This window comes from Chiloscyllium punctatum, chromosome 3, assembly GCF_047496795.1.
Source record: "Chiloscyllium punctatum isolate Juve2018m chromosome 3, sChiPun1.3, whole genome shotgun sequence".
NCBI lineage: Eukaryota > Metazoa > Chordata > Chondrichthyes > Orectolobiformes > Hemiscylliidae > Chiloscyllium > Chiloscyllium punctatum.
In genome coordinates, this window is record NC_092741.1 from 21127563 (window position 1) to 21149889 (window position 22327).

General features: G+C 40.7%; 1 protein-coding gene across 1 annotated transcript in view; it reads right to left on the bottom strand.

Moving 5' to 3' along the window:
• Nucleotides 1-22327, bottom strand: part of ptk7b (protein tyrosine kinase 7b) — a 164099-nt gene that overhangs the window by 93985 nt on the left and 47787 nt on the right. Inside the window, exons 2-4 of the mRNA XM_072548904.1 lie at nucleotides 20718-20838; nucleotides 15319-15498; nucleotides 8266-8396 (exon numbers count right to left, since the gene is read on the bottom strand). Of these exons, the coding sequence (XP_072405005.1) occupies nucleotides 8266-8396; nucleotides 15319-15498; nucleotides 20718-20838 (432 nt within the window). The remainder of the gene's footprint in view (nucleotides 1-8265; nucleotides 8397-15318; nucleotides 15499-20717; nucleotides 20839-22327) is intronic.

Genomic DNA, 22327 nt, shown 5'->3' on the forward strand with positions numbered 1-22327 from the left:
CCTTATTAACACTTAAATCACTTTCAAAGACAACAAAAACTTGCAAATAAACATGCATTCTACATGGCTGAAAGAGCCTAACATGGGTTTTTTGGCACTTTCATCAGTCATTTTTGATGGCTTTCCTTTGAAGATTCCCCAAACTTTGTAAAATATACTGGATTAAGAAAAAGAACAAGATTACTATCCGAGATTCCATAATAAATGGTCTGTGTATTTTCTGATTTGACAAATAACCAGTACGATGAATTATTTCAATTTCCCTCTGGTGTATAATGTAAACATGGAGTACTATCACTAATATCCTTTTGAGAAGAACACCTGTCCTAATAACTCTAGTGCCATACCAACATGAAAGATGCTCAGCTCAATGGGAAAGTGATAGCGTAATGGCATTATCGCTAGACCATTAATCCAGAACTCAACTAAATATTCTAGTGACTTGGGTTTGAAATCCACCACAATGGGTGGTGGAATTTAAATTCAATAAAAATACCTGGGATTAAGAATTTACCGATGATCATGAAGCCAATTGTTTGAAAAACCCATCTGGTTCACACGTGCCCTTCAGAAAAGGAAATCATCATCCTTATCTGGTCTGGTCTACATGTGACTCCAGACACTTGGCAATGTGACTGCCTAGGAAGCCACTCTGTTGGACCAAATCGCTGTGAGGTTAAACAAAGAAATAAAATCAAAACGGACTACCTGCATCGACTTAGGCACTGGCAAAAACAGTCTTGTCGAGCCTATCAGACACTATGTTACCATTCTCGAATATATCATGCCCCATCAGTAAATCAAACCCATTAGAGGTAGTGGCACAGTGGTAGACAGTTGGGAGGGAGCTGCCCTGGGAGTTCTATACATTGAAGTTGCATGAAAACTTCTGTTGATTACCACATACAGAGATCCCTCAACTGGTGAGCAACACTTGGAGGAAGCAGGGAGTTTGAGAAGGACTGGGGGATTTCAACACCCATCAAGGGTGGATTGTCAGCAACATGTCTGATTGAGCTGGCCAGAATCAATAAATGTTAGGTAATGCATTTCAGAAAAATAAACAAGGGCAAAACTTGTAGAATTAAAGTAGGACCTTAGGTAGTGTTGTAGAACAGAGAGACCTAGGAGTTCAGGTACATAATTCTTTGAAATTTGCATCACAGGTAGACAGGGTAGTTCAGAAGGCATTCAGCACACTTGCCTTCATTGCTCAGTCCTTTGAGTATAGGTGGTGGGACATCATGTTGAAGTTGTACAGGACGTTAGTGAGGCCTATCGAAAAGACAAGGAGGTGGGCACAGGGGGCGGTGTTGCCTTATTAGTTGAGAAAGAAATTAAATCTATGGCACTGAATGACACATGGTTAGATGATATGGAGTCTGTGTGGGTCGAGTTGAGGAACACAAAGGCAAAAAAACATAATATGTACAGACCTCCCAGCAGTGGTCAGTATCAGGAGTGCAATATGTACAGGGAAATAGATAGGGCATGAGAGAAAGTTAAGGTCATGGTGACCATGGGGGACTTCAATTTACAAATGGACTGGGTGAATTATGTTGTTGGTGGATCCAAAGAGAAGGAGTTCATGGAATGCTTACAGGAATGGCTTTTTGGAACAGCTTGTGATGGAGCCCACAAGGGAGCAGGCTATTCTGGACTTAGTGCTATGTCATGAGCCAGATTTTATAAATGATCTTAAAGTCAGGGAACACTTAGGAAGCAGCGATCATTGCATAGTAGAGTTCAGTCTGCAGTTTTAAATAGAGAAGGCAAAATCAGATGTAATGGTGTTACAAGTAAATAAAGGTAATTACAGGGGTATGAGACAAGAACTGATGAAAGCCGACTGGAAGCAGAGTCTATTGGGGAAGACAGTAGAGCAACAATGGCAGGAGTTTCTGGGTATAATTAAGGACACAGTACAGAGGTTCATTCCAAAGAAAAGAAAGATTACCCAGAGGGGAATTAGACAACCGTGGCTGACAAAGTAAGTCAGGAAATGTATCATAGAAAAAGAGAGTCTATAAAGTGGTCAAGAGCACTGGGAAATCAGAAGATTGGGAAGACTACAAAAACAAGGAGAACAAAGTGAGAAATAAGGTATTATATGTGAAGGAAAGCTAGCCACTAATATTAGAAATGATAGTAAAAGTTTTTTTTAATATGTAAGAAACAAACGAGAGACAAAGATAGGGATTGGGCCACTCCAAATTGATGCAGGAAGGCTAGTGATGGGAGATAAGGAAATAGCTGAAGAACTTAATAAGTACTTTGTGTCAGTCTTCACAGTGGAAGACAGGAGTAATATCCCAACAATTAAGGAGAGTCAAGGGGCAGAATTGAGTATGGTAGCCATTACAAAAGAGAAAGTACTTGAATCGCTAAGAAGGTCTAAAAGTTGATAAAATCTCGCAGCCCCGATAGGCTACATCCTAGAGTTCTGAGGCAGGTGGCTGAAGAAATAGCTGAGGCATTGTTTGTAATCTGTCAAAAATCACTGGAGCCAGGGCAAGTCCCAGATTATTAGAAAATCGCTATTGTAACCCTCTTGTTCAAGAAAGAATCAAGACAAAACATGGAAAATTATAGGCAGATTAGCCTAACCTCGGTTGTCGGTAAAATTCTAGAATTCAACGTTAAGGATGAGATTTCTAAAATCTTGAAAGTGCAGGGTCAGATTAGAATAAGTCAGCATGGATTTAGTAAGGGGAGGTCGTGCCTGACAAACCTGTTAGAATTCTTTGAAGAGGTAACGAGTAGGTTAGACCAGGAAAACCCAGTGGATATTATCTACGTAGACTTCCAAAAGGCCTTTGATAAGGTGCCTCATGGGAGGCTGCTGAGTAAGGTGAGGGCCCATGGTGTTCGAGGTGAGCTACTGGCATGGATTGAGGATTGGCTGTCTGACAGAAGGCAGAGAGTTAGGATAAAAGGTTCTTTTTCGGAATGACAGCTGGTGACAAGTGGTGTCCCACAGGATGCAGTGTTGGGGCCAGAGCTGTTCACTTTATATATAAATGATCTGGGCGAAGGGACTGGGGCATTCTGGCGAAGTTCGCCGATGATATGAAGTTAGGTGGACAGGCAGGTAGTACTGAGGAGGTGGGGAGGCTGCAGAAAGATTTAGACAGTTTAGGAGAGTGGTCCAAGAAATGGCCGATGAAAGTCAATGTGAGCAAATGCAAGGTCTTGTACTCTGGCAAAAAGAACACAGGCATGGACTACTTTCTAAACAGTGAGAAAATTCATAAAGTCAAAGTACAAAGTGATCTTAAGAGTGCTAGTCCGGGATTCTCTAAAGTTGACTTGCATGTGAGTCCGTGGTTAAGAAAGCAAATGTAATGTCATTTATCTCAACAGGGTTAGAATGTAACAGCAGTGATGCGCTACTGAGACTTTATAAAGCTCTGGTTAGGCACTATTTAGAATACTGTGTCCAGTTTTGGGCCCCACACCCCAGGAAGGCCTTACTGGTACTGGAGCGTGTCCAGCAGAGATTCACACGGATGATACCTGGAATGGTAGGCCTAACATATGATGAACAACTGAGGATCCTGGGATTGTATTCATTAGAGTTTAGAAGATTGAGGGGAGATCTAATAAAAACTTACATGGCTTAGAAAGAATGGATGCTGGGAAATTGTTTCCATCAGGCAGGGCAGGGACACTAGGACCTGTGGGCACATCCTTAGAATTAGAGGGGGTCAATTTAGAATGGAAATGAGGAGACATTTCTTCAGCCAGAGAGTGGTGGGCCTGTGGAATTCATTGCCATGGAGCGCAGTGGAGGCCGGGATGTTAAATGTCTTCAGGGCAGAGATTGATAAATTCTTAATCTCGCAAAGAATTAAGGATATGAGGAGAGTGCGGGTATGTCGTGTTGAAATGCCCATCAGCCATGATTGAATGGTGGAGTGGACTCAATGGGCCGAATGACCTTGCTTCCACTCCTATTTCTCATGGTCTTATGGTCTCTTATGAAGTTTTGGTCGCACTGTTGGAGAAAGAATGTTATTAAGCAGGAAAAGGTTCAAAAAAGACTTACCAGGATATTGCTGGGAATGGAGGGTAAGTTATAAGGAGAGGCTGGAAAAACTGGGACAGTTTCCACTGGAGCATATGAGATTGAGGGGTGACCTTATAGAGGTTTATAAAGTCATGAAGTATATTGATATGCTGAATGGTGGGTGTCTTTTCTCTCTGGTTGTAGATTTCAAGACTAGGATGTATATCTTTAAGGTGAGAGGAGAAAGATTTAAAAAAGACATGAGGAGCGACCTTTTTAAAAAAATATAATGGTTCATTTTGGGAATGAACTTCCAGAGGAAGTGGTGGATCCCAGTACAGATACAACGTTTAAAAGAAATTTGGATAAGTACATGAATAAACAATGTTTAGAGGACACGGACCATGTGTAAACAGATGGGACTAATTTAGTTTGGGAATACAGTCAGTCTGGACTAATTGGACTGAAGGATATGTTTCCATACTATATGCAATCTTGGTGTCATCTGCAAATTTGCTTAACATTCCCCCCAACATTTTCATCTACATCATTTACGTATACAACCAATAATAAGGGTCCCAGAACTGATCTTTGTGGTACACAGCTGGACAGCCACTTTGAGTTACTCATCAATCCTTCCACCACTACCCTCTGTGTCTTATTAATGAGCCAGTGTCTGATTCATCTCGCTAAGTGTCCCTCAATTTCACGTTCTTTAACATTTCAGTCAATCTCCCATGTGGGACCTTGTCAAAAGCTTTGCTAAAATTCATTTAAACCACATCAATTGAACAACACTCATCCATACACTTTATCACATTTTCAAAAATTTCTAACAATTGGCTAAGCATGACCTCCCTCTGACAAAGCCATATTGACTATCCCAAATCAATCCATTTGCAAGTGGCTTTCCAAGTGGCTATTAATTTGCTCCTTCAGAATTTTCTCCAATAGTTTCCCTCCTACTGACATGAAACTTACCGATCTGTAATGCCCTGATAATCTCTACTACTCTTCTTAAAAAGTGGAAACACATTTACCATCCTCCAGTACTCTGGCAATTTGTCTGTGGCCAGAGAGGAATTAAAAATCTGTCAGAGCCACTGCAATTTCCTTCCTTGCCTCCCACATCAACCTGGGATGCAATTCATCTGGGCCAGGGGACTTGTCTGGTAAGCCCAGAGCCTCCAATGTCTTCCCATTTCCGATGTCAAACTGTGCAAGTTCCTCGCTGTCCCTTTTCCTGAATTCTATACCTACATCCTTTAGAATGAAGACCAAACAGAAGTATTTGTTCAAGACCTTTCCAACATCCTGTAGCTGCACACACAGATTGCCCTCTTGGCCTCAGATGCCCTACTCTTTCCCTGGTTAACCTTTTCCCTTTAATGTATTTCAAAAGTATCTTAGGATTTTTTCTAATTCAGTCTGCAAGCCTTTTTTCATGCCACGTTTTTGCTCTTCTGTTTTCTTAAGTTCCCTCCTGCACTTCTAGTTTTCCTCTGGGGGCAGCATGACGGATCAGTAGTTAGCACTGCTGCCTCACAGCGCAAGGGACCCAGGATCAATTCCACCCTTGGGCGACTGTGTGTACACATTCTCTCCATGTCTGTGAGATTTCCACTGGGTGCTCCAGTTTCCTCTTAGAATCTAAAAATGTGCAAGTTGGATGATTGGCCATGCTTAATTGCCTATAGTGTTAATTGAACGTACAAGTTAAGTGGATTAGCCATGGGAAATGCAGGGTTACAAGAACAGGATAGGGGGATGCATTTGGGTGGGATACATTGCAGAGGGTCAGTGTGGAACAGTTGAACCAAATAGCCCGTTTCCACACTGTAGGGCTTGTATGATTCCAGGGGAACAGCTGAATTGCTCCGACTAGACTTGCTAAAAGCCTTACTCTTCCTAATCCAATCCTGAACTGTCTTAGACATCCGGGGTTCTCTGAGCTTATTGTTCCTATACTTCCCTCTAAAGGGTACATGTTGGGATGTACATCTGTACTCTCCCAGTTCTTTTCTGAATACCCACCATTACTTCACTGTAGATTTACCTGCAAGGAGCTGTGTCCAGTCTACTGTGGCCAGATCCTGCTTTATTTTAATAAAATTTGTCTTCCCCAAGTCCAAAGCCATCTTTTGCAGGCCATCTTTTTCCTTGTCCAGAACAAATTTGAACTGTGTTATGTTGTGGTTACTATCAACTAAATGGTTCCCCCATTGCCAGACCGAATTCTTGTCCGGCTTCCTTCCCCAGAAACAAATCCAGCACTGTGCCATATGCAAATAGAGTCAAAAAACCTCCAGGATGCAATTTAAGAAATCCGTCCCTTCAAAACCCTTAACATTATGACTATCCCAATTTATGTTGGGAAAGTTGAAATCCCCAAGAATAATTAGCCAATTACTACTCTTACACACCTCTGTGACCTCTCTACATATTTGCTCCCCTATTTTCAGTGACTCTTTGGGGGCCAATAATGAGTAAAGAGAGTCAGTCAAGGACTTGGAAGCAGAAAAGAGGGACAAAGGAAATATTAAAAAGGCAGCACAGGAGGGAAGGATTAGATTCTTTAGGCTCTGGGAGAAAATATAGAGAAAATAGGATGTGTACAAGCTGGACTCGTTCTACCCCATGAGACCTAGTACCAATATCTTTGAAATGATATCCATCAGCACTAAGGGGAGGACTTAAAGTACATTGGCAGGGGGAATGAGAACCTGAGTGCAGACAAGAATGAGGGAAACGTTTGAAATGGAGGATAGCAAAAAAGTTGAAGGCAGAGGGAAAAATGAGCTAAGAGCAAATAGGTTTGGAGTACAAAATAAAAAAAGTGTGAAAAAAGACAAATCTAAAACAACATTCCCACTTATTTCCTGTTTTGCAGGGATCAAAAGGTCTGTATATGGCGGTGACATCCACATGTGGATGTCAATACCTTGACACATTGATCAATGTGCATGGGATCTTCAAGCAGCTGAGAAGCCAAGCATTTTAGTCAACATTGATCTACAAGTACTATAGATCAGAAATTGTTTATCTGAAAGCCTCGGGACCATCTGGTTTTAAGATAAAGTCTCTGATGTTTGTAACGAAGAGTTGACAGAGATTGATCTGAAGTTGTGCCTAGCTCAATTCATGCCTGGCTTGTTCCTGTCTGACTTTGAAAATATTCTTGGCAATATTCGCTGTAAGCTCATATTCGCTGTAAGGTTATATGCCTCAGATTCTATGCATCAGTGTGCCAACACTTCGGCTTTTGCTTCCACAAGTCACTGCCATGCACAAAACCCTGAGGTCTGCACACCAGAGAAAATAATTAGGGGGACCATGGGTCCTAGACTTTTGTCCCCATTCTTCAACCAAGATGACAGGTACATGATACTAGTTAAAGTCTCCACTGTTCCCAGGCACATCGAAAGCTTCCTTTAGTTATTTTTGCAGGAACATGAGCTGCTTGTTTACACATTTCTTTTTAGTTGACTCTCAGATTCTATGTCCTCATATTTATTAAGTTTTTAGGCATTCTTTGCAACATTCACAAATTTTCCAAATTTCTGACATACCATGAACCTCCAGAGCAATGTACACCTTTTCTTTCAGTTTGACACGATTCACTAAGATCCCTTCATTTGGTCTTTATACCATTTTCCCAACTCTGACCTTACTTGCTGGTGCACTCATTAGTATAATTTATCCCTTACTCTGTCACATGCTGGTTATTATTACCTGTATTCTGACACTGCACCACTGCCTTGCCTTTTCTGTTGAACATTTTACATTTCACCATACAACAGCACATCATCACTATTATGTTTCAAACCCTCTCCAAAGCTCAAAGTATTTGATTCATAAGTATCCTGAATAGAACCAACTGCAGGAGCATGATATATCCTAAAATGCAACAGTTCAATTGTGATGAGTTTTAAAGCAGCAGAAACTGATCATGTGACCCATGGAGACTGACTTGGTTTTCATTAGAATGGTCAAACACTATGATTGTATTGTTCTTTATCTTCATCTATTTAAATAGTTAATTGAAACTTCCCTCAAAAGCTGCAGTTAACTTCAATTCAGTTATATCCAGAAGACTCTTCCTCCAACAAATTATTGGAGACAAGGGAGTGGAAAGGATGAACAAGAAATCAAACAGTTGTTTCTTTTGAGCATTGTTTTATCTTTACCACCATCTTCACAGTACATGTGAACAAATTGGATAAAATTTAAATTTTTACAGTATATTTCATTCTCACCTGCCATTCGTAGTGCAACTTCTAGCACAGTGGGCTTCCCTCTTGGACCCCGACCAACACATTTGTACACACCAAAGCTGCGAGGTTTCACATTGGTAAGGAGCAGAGAGCCATTAGCAAATACAGTAGTCCTAGAAGAGAATATTCAGGTTAAGTAGAGCTTTGCATTTCCTTCAATTAGTATTTTTGCAGTTCCCATGCCCTGAAGCTTCTGTTAGCTCAGATGTGGCTCCATCAATCAGTTGTGGGAGCACACTTGCATTTGAATCACAAGGTTCAAGATCTACGCAAGGGTTTGAGCATTAAAGGTCAAGGCTGACACTCGAGTGTAATATGGAGGATGGACTGCATTGTTGAAAATGCTCTACTTCAGATGAGACATAAACTCATCACCATTTGCTGCTTGAGCAGATACAAGATCTTATTCTGAGGAGCGAAGTCATCATACATGGCATTGCCGATATTTTTATTCCTCAATCAACAAGATTATCTGATCATCACCATCATCGTATAGCTGTGACTAGGAGTTTGCTGTGTTCAAGTTGACTGCTGCATTTCCTTCATTACAACAGTCTGAGCAGTAAAAAATTATTCCTGTGGCTCAAGAACTTTGCAATTCCAATTATCATAAAGTGATATATAAATACATGCTTTTCTTTCTTGGTTGTTGAAACACGCATTATGCTTCATGGTGAAGTCACATAGTGAGTGTTGGCAATTTGGTGTACAGCATCTTTTTGTCCCCTCATCGAACATGCAAATTACTGCACTTTGTAGTCTGAGTCACTGACAGGAATGAAAAGAAAGAATTTTGGGGACTTTTTCTCCACTCTCTCATGAAGTTTTTAAGCCCCATTTGTTGCCCAGGCTGAAGTAAAATACATGACAAGGTGGAGGCTTCACTGAATACCACACTATCAACTTCCTGGGGTTACCACTTACTAAACACTAGACATTACAGCCATATATAGTACAACCTCGATTATACAAACATCAATTATCTGAACAAGATCTTAAGGTCCCGTTAAAAAAGGCGCTGGGCAACTTAGCATTCAGTTATCAGTTAACCGGCATTATGGCGTACATTGCCGGATAACCGAGACATATTTGATAACCAGCACTCAAAGTACTGCTTGTTTTACGGTCAGATCAGTTATCCGAATGAACAGCTATCTAAATGAAATACTCCCTGTCCATCTCGTTCGGATAAACGAGGTTGCACTGCGAATACTTTTGACTACAAGAGCAGGTCAGAAGCTAGAAATTGTACAGTAACTCCAGGCCAAATTTCCCAGAACCTTAAAATTAAATATACTTAACTACCTCACAGTAAAGACACCCATAGATTGCAGTGTTCACAACATGATTAAGTCACAGTTTGAGGAAGAGTGGATTGAATAAGAAGGCTTTAAAAACAGCAATTATGATCGCTTTAAAGAGAGCTCGCTGAAGTGAATTAGAAACTTATAGGACGGTTTGCCAAATTTCTGTCATAGTAAAAACGCTGGAATCTATTAAGGAGATTATAGCAGGGCACTTTGAAGATCTTAATAGTTTTATGAAAGAAAAATCATGATCGAATAATTTGAATTTTGCTTAAATGAAGCAAAATATTGATAAAGAGAACTGGTGTACATACAGTACTTCGATTTCCAGAAAACGTTTCATGAAGTGCCACAAAAAGGGTTACTATGCAGAATAAGAGCTCATGGTGCAGTGGATAATATAAGAAATATAGAACATCACAATGCAGTACAGGCCCTTCGGCCCTCGATGTTGTGCCGTGGAACAAATCTACACTATTCCATTTTCATCCATATGTTTATCCAATGACCACTTAAATGTCCTTATAGTTGGAGAGTCTACTCTTGTTGCAGGCAGTGCGTTCCATGCCCCTACTACTGAGTAAAGAAACTACTTCTGACATCTGTCCTATATTGATCACTCCTCAATTTAAAGCTATGTCCGCTTGTGCTAGCCATCACCATTCGAGGAAAAAGGCTCTCATTGTCCATCCTATCTAACTGTCTGATTATCTTGTATGTCTCAATTAAGTCACCTCTCAAACTACTTCTCTCTAACAAAAACAGCCTCAAGTCTCTCAGCCTTTCATCAAAAGACCTTCCCTCCATACCAGGCTACATCCTAGCAAATCTCCTCTGAACCCTTTCCAAAGCTTCCACATCCTTCCTACAATACTGTGACCACAACTGCACTCAATACTCCAAGTGTGGCCGCACCAGAGTTTTGGACAGATGCAGCATGATATTGTGGCTCCAAAACCAATCCCTCTAACATTAAGAGCTATGCCTTCTTTGAAACTCTATCAACCTGGGTGGCAACTTTCAAGGACCTGTGTACATGGACACTGAAATCTCTCTGCTCATCTACACTACCAAGAATCTTACAGTTATCCCATCATCTTTATTCCTGTTGCTCCTTCCAAAGTTAATCACCTCACACTTTTCCACATTAAACACCATTTGCCACTTTTAGTCCACCTGTGCAGCTTATCTATGTCCCTCTGTAACATGCAACATCCGTCAGCATTATCCAAACTCTATCGACCTTAGTGTCATCCGCAAATTTATTAACCCATCCTTCTATGCCCTCATCCAGGTCATTTATAAAAATGACAAACAACAGTGGCCCCACAACAGATCCTTGTGGTACACCACCAGTAACTGAACTCCAGGATAAACATTTCCCATCAACCACCACCCTGTCTTCTTTCAGCTAGCCATATCTGATCCAAACCACTAAATCACCCTCAATCCCATGCCTCCGCAATTTGAGCAACAGCTTACCAAGGGGAACCTTATCAATGCCTTACTGAAACTCACATACATCACATCATTTGCTTTACCCTCATCCACTTGTTTGGTCACCATCTCAAAGAGCTCAATAGGGTTTATGAGGCATGACCTATCTTTACAAAACTGTGTTGACTATCCCTAATCAACTTATTCCTCTCTAGAGGATTATAAATCCTCTTTCTTACAACCTTTTGCAACACTGTACCCACAACCAAAGTAAGCCTCCCTGGGTTTATAATTACCAGGGTTGGCTCTACATCCCTGCTTGAACAAGGGGGCATCATTTGCTATCCTCCAGTCTTCAGGCACTATTCCTGGAGACAATGATGACAAAGATCAAAGCTAAAGGCTCTGCAATCTCCTTCCCAGAGAATCTGAGATTAAATTCTATCTGGGCCAGGGGACCTATCTATTTTCACACTTTCCAGAATTGCTATCACCTCCTCCTTGTGAACCTCAATCCCGTGTAGTCTAGTAGCCTATATCTCAGTATTCTCCTTGACAACATTGTCTTTTTCCAGTGTGAATACTGACGAAAAACATTCATTTAGCACTTCCCCTATCTCCTCAGACTCCGCGTACAACTTGCCACTACTATCTTTGAGTTCTCCAATTTCAAATAACCGCCCTCCCCATCCTCTGACTCCCTTCCCAGCGCCTCCCCCTCCTTTCCACTGGCCCTTCCTACCAACCAGATTCATTGCCCCCATTGACCAACCAGGTCATAACCTCGATCGGTCTACACCTGTCCCCGCTTCAGCACCCTGCCCCACCTCCCTCTTTATCTGCAGCTCCCCCACACCCGTCAGCTCTGAAGAAGGGTTACACTCGAATCGTCGACTTCTGCACCTCCTGATGCTGCCTAGCATTCAATTTGAAAATTGTGCATGTGACAGGATGAGAAAACATCATTGCTGAAAAATTGTTGAGACTTGGATGAGAAGCAGAGGCATTCGGTGGCAGGAATAAACGAACTGAAATAGAATGTACTAGTGCTTGTTTGCATGACTATAGTCAATGTATATGCATTGTAGTGTACTAACAGGATTAAGAGGTTTTTAAAATGAAGCCATCTTGGGATAATGATGGGCTTTTAAAAAAAGGTGGGGGGGATGGTGTGATGGTGCTGCTCCTTTAACAAGGTTATACAAGGTTATTCTGTCTTTGGTTTCTTCCCCCCCCCCAAAACAAGAGTTGTAAAGGCAAAGGTGCTGAAATATCAGAACTGGCTACTTTAATGATGATTAACAGATGCTGCCTAAGCCAACAATCAGGAAATGCTTTTCAGTTGTTTTTTGAAAACACCTGTACAATGAAAGGGGAGTGGTCAGATTCCCAGTTCAGGGTTTTTTCTCATTTTGGGTTAGTTTTAGCTGGGGACCCAACAAAACACTCCTTGCTGATCCCCTCTCTCGCTGACACCTCCCTCCTCTGAGAACCTGCGTTTAAATATACCTTTTTGCCAAGAGATATGTATATGGGATGTTGCAGGAAATTGGAACAGCTCTTTGTTAAGTTGTGTTTCTGTGCTGGTTGGGTTTTCAAATAGTTCTTAAATAGTTCTTAAATAGTTCTGTTATTCTAAATTCGATTTTCTTTTGTTAGTGTGTAAAGAAATTTTGTTTTGTTTAAAACAGAGGGGTTTGATCAGCTGCGTTGCTTCTGTTTTACTCACTTACATCTGCTTAAAACAACTAGAAAACAACTGGTTGTGGGCTATCTTCTTAATGTTTTGAAGGGGTCTGGCCTGGTCCATAACAGGATTCTTGGAAGATTATAATCAATGAATGCTATGTCATAGTAAGGATGTATTGGAGTAGCATTTTTGTTTTCACTAAAGAACCCATATGAGAATATCCTTTATTGTCACTTGTACTCCAGTATAAAAGTACAGTGAAAAGTTTTTCCATTGGCTGCCTTTAGTGCTACCATCTTAGTACCTTGTACATCAAGTACCTTGGTACAAATCTCAGAGTTTAAAAAAAATTGTTATACAAAAGGGGATTAAAAAGACAGCAGTACCACTACTTACGGTAGCTAGAAATGAGGCAATTATAACATTGTGAAAAGGATTTACATTACAGTCTGGTAAGAATTCCAAACAGCAGCAGCTCAGCACTTGGTGCCATGCCCAAGTCTAACAACTGTCCCACAATGTTCCAGTCCACTCCTCACCGGCACTCAGTAGCAACAAGCTAAGTCGCACTGAACTGGGATTTGCTTCACTTTGCATCACTCCAGGGCTCTGGTTTCCCCTCAAGTCCCTCCGCGACTCAGGATTCCCCACATCACTCCAGCCTCCAATCTGCTCTTTGCTGACACTCAGCATCAACAAGGTAAGTCGCACACTGTCAGGACTCTGTATTCCCCATGCACCACTCCAGGACGGCTAAGAGAGAGACAGAAGTAGAAAAGGAACAAAGAGAACAGACAAAGCAGAACAGCTCCGGTTGGAGCGTCCTACTCTGCACCCATTCTGACATGTGGCATAAACCACCAACACTCCCCCAAAGCTGCACGGCTGTGCACAAAGGGTCTGCATGCAGGATGTCAATGCCATTTGCAGCACTGACTTCTGGTTCTGGACATCACTGTCAGGCACAGAAAGTGGGAACACTGACTAACACCATACTCAATAGTTCCTCAAAACTGGCATGTTGAATTCAAGTTGTGGCTTTGGTGTGTATATATGGCAAGTTTTGTTTATGAAAATGCACCATATCCTTGTGAAGACCTGGCCAGTTAAAACGTTGACTTGGAATGTGCTTAGCTCTTCCATGTTCAAACATATCCTGCCATTGGAATTTTATGGACTTTTCTTAATATTACTTGACAATATGAGAATAGTATCCATCTGGTGAACAACCATTTTCAAGTCTTCATCAAAAACTGATTTTTGATATCAAAACTATTCCGGTTTCCAATGGCTTCAACTTCAGTTTGAGTTGACTTTCTTTTATTCATTGACTGAATATGGGCATCGCTGGCAGCACTTCTAGGTGATGGCATTCTCATGCTTCTCCTGCCCTCGTTCTTCCAAATGGCAGCAATTATGGGTTTGGAAGATGCTCTCAAAGGAACCTTGGTTAAATTGGGCTACTTTATTTTACTGCTGATCTACTTGCAGAACCTCAAGCAAAGACAGATTTAACACATCCTTTGAATTATCCAAATTCCAAACATTTCAGATAACCAAATAGTAGCCAATGGTGCTAATTCACCACTGGATGACAAAATTTGCTTAGCCGTTGTTTTTGTCCCTACAGGTGAAGGAAAACGTCCTGTAACTATTTTACGTAACTGTTCTCTCCCACTGCATTCTCCAGTATTGGCATTTCCAAGGTTGGAGAAGCTACAACTGTGGTCTCCATCAAGTTATTCTCTGATCAACTTTGTCTGCAGAGAAATTATGGACAACTCCTATAGTTAGTACACCAGACATGCGGTCATATCCTTGGAGTGCTCTATACAAGGGCATGGGTATACACCCATCCACTAATACCATTTACTAAAATGTTGCCATTCATGTCACTCTCTTGTCTAAAAATCATGCCTGCTCCTGGCAAGGTGTTCACAGAAAATGACCTCTTTTAAAGAAATTACTCCTGAATTGTCCACAAAACTTGAAATAAACTCCTTTTTCCACTATACTTGAAAAAGTTACATCCTCCAAGGAATATTAAATATAACGCACCTTTGTTACACCAAATCATTGTCCTGGCTGAAGGGACCAAATGTACAGTTGCTAAACTTACTGACAATACAAAGATAACTTAGAGCGTAAATTGTCAAGAGGACACAAGGGGTCCGCAGGGGGATGTGTATAAACAGGTTGTGTGAGTCAGCAAAATATATCCAGATGAGCAAATATGGGAAAACTAGAACCTGTCCACTTTGACAGGAATAGAAAAACAGTACATCATTTAAATAGAGACAGATAACAGACCACCGAGGCACAAAAGGATCTGGGTATCCTGGCAACTGAACCACAATAAGTTATTCTGCAGATATAGCAAATGATTAGGAAGGCAAATTAAAATCATTACTTTGTACATTTTAAGGATAGGGAGAAAGGATATAAGTGACAGAAAAAGACAAACACATTATGCTCATTGATGCTGTTCCCCAGTGGGATATGCACTTAGCACCAAAAACTATCAATAATCAATGTCCTAATAATTTTAGTCTTATTAATTATTGCTCATTGATATCAAGCACTCAGAGTAAAGAACTTTACCGTGAGGAATTATGGATAATTGTATCATCAAATAACCATTCCTGTACTGGGGGAGGTGTGGCTGTAAACTGACAGTGAAAAATGGCATCTTCCTTTTTATTGACAATCTGTTCCTTAGGTCGGATTACAGGTTGCGGAAAGCTGGCATCTAGAAAAGACAGTGATAGATAAAAGTCAGATTACACTACATAAAACAAAATAACTTTATTGTTTGCTACAGTTTCATTTATATTGAACACAGAAAAAAACCCCTTCTGGTTTAGTATGTGGATATATTACCTTAAATGAAAACCTAACTAGTTGCAAGAATTAAAAGGTAGGAAATGTCTAAATAAGAGTACATATAAAAGGACATAAACCAACAATGAGATTTTAGAACCCAGGTAAGCATATCATTAGGTTTGCTCAAGGTCAAGGGTAAGGTAAGAGAGAGCAAAGGGAATGTGGTGGTGCAGTGCTAATGCCCCTACACAAGCAATTCAGAGAATCAGACTAATTTTCTGAGAAGTGGAATTTGAATTTTATTAATCAAACTGAAAGCTAGTCTCAAATAGTGTCATACATGAAGCTATCATGAATTGTCATTAAATCTCATCAGTTTCATTTCAACGAACTCAAATGATTAATGGAAAGCAGAATTTTAAGAACTGGATGTTCAGAATACAAACATTAACACAATTATACAGTTAATAAGACTTCATTCATGTGTTTAGTTTTGGAAATAACTTGGCAAATAAATACCACTTTTGAAAAGAGCCTTGCAATAATTTACTAGAATTATAGATGGGGTTAACAGATTAACAAGCAAAATCTGATTTCCAGTTCACAAAAACAGCAGAGCAGAATCAATGTTAGTTTTGCAGATTTGAAAGACTTGAGAATTTCAAACATCACTTTAACACACAAGGTTAGCAAAGACAGAGATTCGTACAGCACAGAAAAGGCTCTTCCACACATCGAATCTACACTGACATAACGAAAAGTGCACTAATCCCAATTTCCTGCACTTATCCCATATCTTTGGATGGCATTTCAAACGCTCGTCCAAATTTTTTTTCACGTTTGTAAGGTTTCCGGCCTTTACTACCTTCCTGCCAGTGCAGTCCAGATTCCCACCACCCGCTAAGTGAAATCCCCTCTGAAACTTGTGCCCCTTACCCTAAAACTATGACCTCTCCTGATTGACCTCTCAAGAAAGGAGAACAGCTGCTTCACTCTGTCCATAGCCCTCAATTATGACCCCCCTCAGTTTTCTCTGCTCTGAAGAAAACAGAGTTAAAAATCACACAACTCCAGGTTATAATCCAACAGGTTTATTTGGAAGTACAACCTTTTGGAGCACTGCTCTATCAAGGAGCAGCGCTCCAAAAGCTTGTACTTCTGAATAAACCTGTTGGATGACAATCTGGTGTTGTGTGATTTTTAACTTTGTCCACCCCAGTCCAACACTGGCACCTCCACATCATGGCTAAAGAAAACAATCCAAGTCTATCTAGTCTCTCCTTATAACTCAATTTCTGCATCCCAGGCAACATCCTGGTGAACCTCCTCTGTAAACCCTCCAGTGCTATCATATCCTTCCTAAAGGTAACCAAAACTGCATCAGCTGTGGCCTGACCAATGTTCTGTACAACACCAACATCATCTCCTTGATCGTATAGTCCATGCCATGACAGATGACAGCAAGTGTCCCATTTGCCTTCTTAACTATCCTATTCATGTGTTCTGCTGACTTCAGGGATCTGTGAATAATTACTCCATGATCCCTCTGTTCCTCTGAGTTAGCCAGTATCCTCATCTTGTTCCTACTTCCACAGTGCATCACTTCACACTTATCAGGTTAAATATCATCCGCCATTGATTGGTCCATCTGGCCAACCCATCCATATATTTTAGTAACTGACAATCACCTTTGCTATTAACCATTCTACCAATCTTGATGTCATCTGCAAATTTGCTTAACATCCACCCCACCCCCACTCCCACCCCACTCAACCCACCCCACCACCAATTTTCATCTATATCATTTCTGTACCATATGTAATCGAGTAATAGATGATCTCATGTAAAATTCGACCTCCCACTTTTGGCCAAAACAAATGGAATTTTCCATATACTTCATGCAAAAGTTGACCCTCGTTCTTCACAGATAGCAGGTCAACATTTATGAATCAATGTGCCAGCCGCTGTACTCTGCTCCAGCTTTCCAGACTGCTGATTATTCCATTCCGCTCCAGGGTTTCCAGTCTGCTGGCTGTTGTGCTCCACTCTGGGTTATCAGAATTACCCTAATTGTTTTTTTAAATTCATTTAGCAATCAACTGGGCTTCGGCTGATGACATGGTCTCAATTTTGACAGGCATGAATTTCAGACCCTGAAAAGTAGTATCCATGTAATAGTCGACCCCATAAATTTAACCTTAAAAAGTAGTCAAAAAAAATTTGACTATCACTCAAGTATATACAGTTATATAACAAAGAGTAATGGTCCCAGTACTGAACCTTGTCGGTAGGAAAAGGATTCAAGATTCGGATTAGAATTTAAGTATAGTAGATATCCGAAGACACTTGGGGTTTCAGGTGCTTAGATCTGTAAAATATCTTGAAAAGGTGTAGAAAACAATCAAACTGGCTAATGAAATACACCTAAGGAACTTTACACCTTTACATCTAAAGAACTGGAATACAAGGATGCAGAAGTTATGTTGCATTTATACAAAACCTTGGCTTAACTCCACCTGGAGCACTGAGAGCAGATCTGGTCATTACACCTTAGGAAGGATATATTTGCTTTGGAGGGAGTACATCATAGGTCTACAAAAACAATACATGGAACTTAGGGGCTAAGATTGAGGAGAGCTTATACAAATTAGGTCTGTTTCTCAAGACGAAAGTGAGGACTACAGATGCTGGAGATTAGAGTGGCGCTGGAAATGCATAGCAGGTCAGGCAGCATCTGAGGAGCAGGAAAATCGACGTTTCAGGCATTCTGATGAAGGGCTTTTGCCCGAAACGTCGATTTTCCTGCTCCTCGGATGCTGCCTGACCTGCTGTGCTTTTCCAGCACCACTCTAATCTTGACTCTAATCTCCAGCATCTGCACTCCTTGTTTTTACCCTCTTGCACAAATGGCAGTTGATGGCAGATCAATTGTTAGTTTGACATCTAAAATAGATATCTTTTGTTAAGAAATTATATTAATAAGTATGGGCCAAAAGCTAGGACAAGGTGTTGGGCCACAGATCAGCCACAATCTCATTAAATGGCTGAAAAGGGTCGACATGCTGAATAGTTTGCTCCTGTTCCTAAAAACTAACACTGAGATGAGACGCTAGAGGCTATACTGATCTGGAACACATGTCAAGAGTTTAGGCAACTGAAAAAGACAACACTATTTTAGAACACATTCATCTGCTGCCAAGCCTTATATACCACTTACTTACCAAATTAATATCCAAAACATAATCCTAGCTCCAAGTATACCTTGCAAATGTTAATAACATCACAGTGGGAATAAGAGAAACAGCATCACGTAATAACTTGGCAAAAACATGGAAAAGAAAAAGACCTGAACACAGCTATTCTTCACAGCACACTGAACGTGGCAGAAGGCAGAGCGAGCTAAGCTAAACTGACAAACTAGGTTAAGGCTCAGGAAAACAGAGACCCAGTGCGGGCATTTAGAGTCAAAGTCGCGCAGCACGGAAACAGACACTTCAATCCAAATCGTCCACACCAACCAGATATCCTAAATTAATCTAGTCTCACTTGCCAGCATTTGGCCCATATCCCTCTAAGCCCTTCCTATTCATACATCCATCCAGATGTCTATTGCATCAGCCTCCACCACTTCCTCTGGCAGCTCATTCCATACAGGCACCACTCTCTGCGAAAAAGTTGCCCTTTAGGTCCCTTTTAAATCTTTCCCCTCTCATTTTAAACCTACAACCTCTAGTTTCAGATTCCCTTATCCTGGGGAAAAAGACCTTGGCTATCCCTCATGATTTTACAAACCTCAGCCTCCAATGCTCCATGGAAAATAGCCTTAATCTATTCAGCCTCTCCCTACAGCTCAAACCTTCCAATCCCAGCAACATCCTTGTAACTCTCTGTTGAATCCCTTCACATTTAACAACAGGTATCCTATAAAAGGGAGACCAGAATTGAATGTAGTATTCTAAAAATGACTTACCCAATGTCCTATACAGCCACAGTATAAAATCCCAACTCCTACATTCAATGCACTGACTAATAAAGGCAAGTGTACCAAATGCCTTCTTTACTAGCCTGTCTACCTGAGACTCAACTTTCGAGGAACTATGAACCTGTACCCAAAGGTCTTTTTGTTTGGCAACACTCCCCAGGACCTTACCATAAAGTGCATGCTGTGGGCTGATTTGCTTTGCCAAAATGCACCACCACCAATTTTGGTGTCATCTGCAAACTTACTAATCATATCTCCTGCATTCACATTCAAATCATTTATGTAAATGACAAAAAGCAGTGGACCCAGCACTGATCCTTGCAGCACATTGCTAGTCACAGGCCTCCAATCTGAAAAACAATGATCCTTATACCTTCAAGCCAATTTTGTATCCAAATGGCTAGCTCTCCCTGTATTCAACACAATCTAATGCTGTAAAACAATCTACAATGGCGAACCTTGTCAAACACCTTGCAGTCCATTTGGACAACCTCTACTGCTCTGCCTTTTGCCACATCTTCAAATAAAACTCAATTTGGTGAGACATGATTTTCCACACACAAAGCCATACTGAATAGCCCTCATCACTCCTTGCATTTCCAAATACATGTAAATCCTGTCTCAGAATCCCCTCCAACAACTTACCCACCAGTGATGTCAAGCTCACTGGTTTTTCCATACTTGCTTTTTCATACATAATGGCACCATAGTAGCCACCCTTTAGTCTTCCAGCATCTCACCTGTGACTATCAATGATACAAATATCTCAGCAAGGGGCCCAACAATCACTTCCCTAACTTCCCACAAAGTTCTGAGATACACCTGATGAGATCCTGGGAATTTATCCACTTATATGCATTTTAAAACATCCAGTACCACCTCCTCAAGATATCACTGTTTATTCCTCCAAGTACTCTAGCTTCCATGTCCTTCTCCACAGTGAACACTGATGCAAAATACTTGTTTGGTATCTCGCCCATCTCCTGTGGTTCCATACATCTGTTGATCTTTAAGAGGCCTTAATCTCTCCTTAGTTACTCTTTTGCCTTTAATGTCTTTGTAGAATCTCTATGGATTCTTCTTAACCCTACTTGCCAAAGCTATCTCATGTCTCTTTTCACCCTCCCAATTTCCCTCGAGTATACTCCTACTGTCCTTATACTCAAGGGATTCACTCAATCCCAGCTGTCTATACCTGCCACATGCCTCCTCCTTTTTCTCGACCAGAGTCTCAACTTCTTTGGTCATCCAGCATTCGCTACATCTGCCACCCTTCCCAGTCACAACAACAGGAACATACTGCCTCTGGATTCTCACTGAAAACGAGGAGGGAAAATTTACAGTACAAGAGAAGCTCACTTGAAATATTAAAAACACAGATAGTAAGAGTCTTTACAGATATATAGGAAGGAAAAAAAGTGTCAATAAAGTGATAACCAGTCCTAAAGAAAGCGAGAAGGGCTGAAGAAGGGCTTATGCCCAAAACGTTGATTCTCCTGCTCCTTGGATGCTGCCTGACCTGCTGCGCTTTTCCAGCAACACATTTTTCAGCTCTGATCTCCAGCATCTGCAGTCCTCACTTTCTCCTAAAGAAAGCGAGCCTAGAACGTAGATTGTTGGAAGCAACTCAGGTAAGGCTTCCTCAACTAATACCTGGAATGAAATCAAACAAAGAACTGCAGATGCTGGAGATGTGATACAAGAACAGAAATTGATGGAGAAACTCAGCAGGTCTGGCAGATTCTGTGGGAAGAAAGCAAAGTTAACATTTTGAAGTCAAAGATTAAACTTTGCTTTCTTCCCATAGATTCTGTCAGACCTGCTGAGTTTCTTCAGAAACACCTTGAATGGGTGGCTTGTCATATAAGAAAGATTGGATAGGCTAGGATTGTATCCACGAGAGTTTAGAAGAGCAATTTGATTGAAACAAATAATAATCCTGAGAGCACTTATCCAGGTAGACGTGGAAAGGATGATGATTTCTTTTGTGACTGAGTTAGGGATTGCTGTTTTAAAATAACATCACCCATTTGAAACAAATGAGAAGAATTATTTTCTCAAAGAGGTTCTTAAAAGAAAGGGAAAGCAATGAATTTGAGTATTCTGAAGATAAAAGGTGGAAATATTCTTGCTAAGTAAAGGATAGGAAGGTTATCAGGGTAACTGGGAACATAATATTGAGGTTACAATCAGCTTGAGGGGTCAAATAGCCTACTTTTGCTTGTAACTGATACATTCATGTTATTTGCCTGCTTCTCTCCGTCCATCAACCTAGACATATGGGCATGCTTCCGTTGATATGTAACTTTAATCTCATCAATTTTCATTTACTATCTTATGAACATTATGTCTTGGGCCAAGCACTTACCAAATGTACTTTGCAGCAAATGTCTCTGGATAACATATGCCTAAATAACTTTTCAAAGCCTAAGGGGGTGGCAGCCAATTCAAATCTTCATTGTTTGTTCATTCATATCAAGCAGCTCAGCATAACTAGAATATACGAAACATACTGGGTCTCAAAATGCTAACATAGCTAATCAATTTTTTAAAATCTTATTCTCCAGGATTGCATATGCTTATTCTAACTGTGTAGAGTAGAACTATCTTAAAAAAAAGATAGTGTGTATAAGGACACAATACCCAATAAGAGTTGCGCTTTAGTAGTTATCATAAACATAAGCTTAGCAAATTAACCACAAAGTAATGATTAAAACATCACTTTGGTCAAATTAACCAGTAGACATCACATTGAAAAAAAGATATTAAGAGCAGCCAAAGCAGCTTTCCAGAAGAAATAACTAC